At 20.3% G+C, this 4,278-nt stretch overlaps 2 protein-coding genes across 2 annotated transcripts; one reads left to right on the top strand and one right to left on the bottom strand.

The window, feature by feature from the left end:
* Window positions 1-137: 137 nt before the first annotated feature.
* On the top strand, window positions 138-2,168 carry PRSY57_1468700 (hypothetical protein; the record flags this gene model as incomplete). The annotated part of the gene is made up of 1 exon (XM_012910283.2): window positions 138-2,168. The coding sequence occupies one exon, from the start codon at window positions 138-140 to the stop codon at window positions 2,166-2,168; it is 2,031 nt and encodes a 676-aa protein (XP_012765737.2).
* Window positions 2,169-2,836: 668 nt separating this feature from the next.
* PRSY57_1468600 (nucleoside transporter 3, putative) lies at window positions 2,837-4,150 on the bottom strand (the record flags this gene model as incomplete). Its single annotated transcript, XM_012910282.2, has 1 exon — window positions 2,837-4,150. The coding sequence occupies one exon, from the start codon at window positions 4,148-4,150 to the stop codon at window positions 2,837-2,839; it is 1,314 nt and encodes a 437-aa protein (XP_012765736.1).
* Window positions 4,151-4,278: the final 128 nt, after the last annotated feature.

The following is a 4,278-nucleotide window of genomic DNA, read 5'->3' as shown; positions in this document are numbered from 1 at the left end:
GAAATATTAAATTTTTCCAAAACTTAAATAAATAACGATTTATCATTATAATTATATTATATTATATTATATATATATATATATATATTTATATTAAAACTTTTATATTTCCGGTATTCTTTGTAAGTCTTATAACTATGAGATATGCTGAATATTATATTAAACAAAATGTGGTGTCATTAAATGATATAGAAATTGACGTACTAGAAAAACCTTTTTTTAACGATTTATTAATAAACAGTAATTTTCTGAATTGTGTTAACATTCATGTTATAATTGAAAAAAAAAAAAAACAAAAAAAAAATGTAAATCTATATGAAATTAAGTTAAAACTAATATATAATAATAATAATAATGATAAAAGTGTATATCTTACAAATGCTTTACATCAAGAAAGGACCTCCTCCGTTAAACAAAAGTATGATTATATTGATTTGAAAAGTTTTACTACAAAAGATAAAAAAAGAGAAACATATTTAAATCATAATATAAATTATAAAAAAGATATAAGTATTTATAATAATGATGTTAATGAAAAAATACACAACAATGAAATAACCAATGAATATAACAAAAATTATAAATTGTTATTTGAGCATAGTGTCTCATCAAATATTTGGGAAAATGAAAATTGTATAGAACAATATAAAAATAACAAATGTATATCACATTGGTTAACAAAACCATGTGATATAAGTGATGTATTAAAAAAAAAAAACTTGTTTAGTCAAATGTTTTATCCCTTCAAAAATGAATATTTTTCAAAATATATATACTTACCTTCTTTTATTTCCATAAAAAAAGGAAATATAAAATCTGTTCACTTCTTATTAAATAATAAATTAAGCATTGTTCTTTCATTAGATCTTATTGTTGATAAAACAAATAGTAACGCTTTTGAAATTCATAGGAATATAGAATTACATAACATGTTAAAATTAAAAAACAATCAAATAATATTATGTAGAAATTGTAATTCGAATATTGTAAATTATTCAAATGTTAATTGCATTATGCCACATTTATATATAAATATAAATAATTTTTTTGAGCATGCTTTTTGTGAAGAATGCACTAGTTTTTCATATGAAGGTTTAAGAGATACACGTAATACTATCATTATCTTTCCTAATTATTTATCATTTAGTTATGGAATAATAAATAAATGTAACTTATCAATTAAAAAAAATTCCCTGGAAAATTATCGACATCTTTTTTTTTGTACCACTTGTTACACACCCATTGGATATTTAGAAAATAATAATAAAAACAATTATTCTTATAATAATAATAAATCTATAAATGAAAATATAAAAAATAATATTTTTCAATTCATACAAAAAAATAGCTCAGATGATTATATGAACATAGATCATACTAATATACTACATATATCTAACAAATTATATTTACAAAATACTAATAAAGAGGATATAAACAACAATGAACATTTTAAAAAAAGTTATATAAATACTTTGGAAAAGAAAAATCAAAATATAAAGGAAAATAATACAATGATGAATAATAATTTTTCAAGTAACAATATGAATATTGAAAATGACATTAAATTAAATCACAATGGTGAGACAAACCATACAAAGGATAATGAAAATAAAGATTGTCTTAGTAAAAACTGTACACAGGAGAATATAATTCAAAAAGAAGGATTTATAAATGATGTTGATAAAAATAGTAATGAACAAAAAACAAGAGAGGAATGTGATCCTTATGATAAGATAAAATTTTATATATTTAAACATAAAATAAATATTCCACTTTGTAAAGAAAATATTTTTAAAAATTATAACGATGTCTTATTTTTAAATGAATATATTTATAACAAAAATGAAAAATATAATATCCAAACATTTTACATAACAAATAATGAAAAGAAATACATTATTGATATAAGGATATTTATAAAAAAAATGTATATATCATCAATATTACAAAAAAAATGGAATAATAAAAATTTACTATTTTTTCAAAAAGTAATAAAGATTTTATATTGTATAAAATCAAAGCGTGAAATAATATGTGCAAACGCAGATGTATTGAATGTTTCTAAAAGCATTTATGAAGATTTATTAAAAATATTGATTACATATTCGTATAAGTCTAAAGTATTTAAAAACAAGTTTGTGTCCTACTTACCTTTGGTTCAATAGAACACAACACTACAATAATTTTTTTTTGAAATTATATACGATGCAAATGACAAATGATTTTTCTTTTAATATGATTGTCAGAATGGATAAAAAATATAAAGATATATATATATATATATATATATATATATATATTTATTTATTTATTTATCTAATCATATATTTAATTTCTTTCAATTTTTTCTTCTTTTTTTTTTAAGGCTATTTGTTATAAAAAAAAATCTTTCAATTCTTTGAAATAAATTCATGAAAAAGAAGAAATTGTTTTCCTTAAAGTATAAAGCAATTAAACTTAGGAAATACAAATTACGTAATTTCATTTCATGAAAAAAATTAAAGTTTAATAAAAAGAATTACATAAATATATATATATTATATATTTTTTTCCAATATAATGGAATTGTTGTCCTCAAAAAATGAGGATAAAACAAATAATAAAAAACTTCACAAAAAAGGAAATGACACAATATATATAAATAAATAAATAAATATATATATATATATATATATATATATATAAAATATACATATGAGACTCACAAAAATGTATAGAATAGTCACAAAATTATTCACAATTTAATGTATATAAATATATACATTTGATGAAATATTAATTCGTTTATTTGTAGAAGAAGAAGAAAAAAAAAAAAAAAAATCTTCTTTTCTTCTTATTTTAAAATAACTGCAATTAAATTCACAATTCTTACATGAATCTTGGATATTAAACACCCACTGGTTATTCCCAAAATTAAACATAAGTAAAGTATATTTGGAGTTAATTGAATATACTCATATTTGCTTTTTTCTTTACACGTTTCTGGTGCTTTCAAAAAAATTGAATTATTCACCAATCCATTCATTAGTCCAAATAAAAATGAAAAGCTAGTCAACATAAAATAACTGAAGTTATATATATAATGAAGCTTTGGCAAGAATAAAAATATAGGTACAAAAAATATTCTGAACAATGTGCAAAAGACTAATGTAGAAAAATCTGTTTTTAAAAACTCGTTTCTTCTATAATGAACTAATAAGTGAGCCATAGAATCACCAAATAATAAAAACCCAGCTAGTGTTCCTTTTAATTCTTTACTAACATCCATAAAAGTTGGAAATATGGATGGATATATTTGATAAGTCAATAAACTTGTAAAATATGCAATCAACATATATGGCCACATTATTTTTATTGATTTTATAGAATCATAAAATATTTTTCTATTAATTTTTAATCCTTTATCTTTATACTTTTCTTCCAATATTTTCACAAATCGTTTTTTGTATAGTCGGTATAGGATAGAAAAACATGTTAATGCTAATGAACAAATAACTAAACAAAAAAAAGTAAACATCTTAAAAAATTTCATTTCATCATTCGGAAAAAACACATAGGCCCCTAACATATATATTATAAATACTATAAAACCTGAAAAAGATAATCCACATACATAAGCACTACAATAGGCATTTTTAAACAAAACACATATTTTCATAGTAGTCATTTTAGATATACAAGATACTAAACCTAAAGGTATAGCACTGAATATGATAATCTTATGACCAATGTAGTCAGATTTAAAATAAATAACAAAATTTAACACAACTAATATCATCGTCATAAATATAGGCATAAGTAAATTCCATTTTAAACGATAACTTCCTATTAAATGTAATAATGAACATACAACAATCAATATTAAACTTTCCATTAAGGCAAATTCATTTATCATAATATCATTTACATTAAAAGCAGTTTTAAAATAATCAGCCATCGATACAATCATAAAATATGGAGCATCAGCTATTATAGCCATTAATGCATATGCTGCACATAATAACTTCCTATACCTATCTTCTTCAAAAGTATCTACTTTTTCAATATCACATGGATATAAACATTCAACATCTCGAACTTTGTTAGGCTTCTCATATAATCCACCTACTGTTGTATGAAACGTATCCTTACTCTGACTGTCACTCATTTTATTAAAGAAAATATTTATAAAAAAAAGAAAAATACCTTCTCATATAAATTCTTTAATAAAATAAATATATATGTAAAATAAGAAATATACAAAAAAAAAAAAAAAAAAAAAAAAAAAAAAAAAAT

Source organism: Plasmodium reichenowi, chromosome 14 (genome assembly GCF_001601855.1).
Source record: "Plasmodium reichenowi strain SY57 chromosome 14, whole genome shotgun sequence".
Lineage (NCBI taxonomy): Eukaryota > Apicomplexa > Aconoidasida > Haemosporida > Plasmodiidae > Plasmodium > Plasmodium reichenowi.
This window is presented reverse-complemented; position numbering and strand designations above follow the sequence as displayed.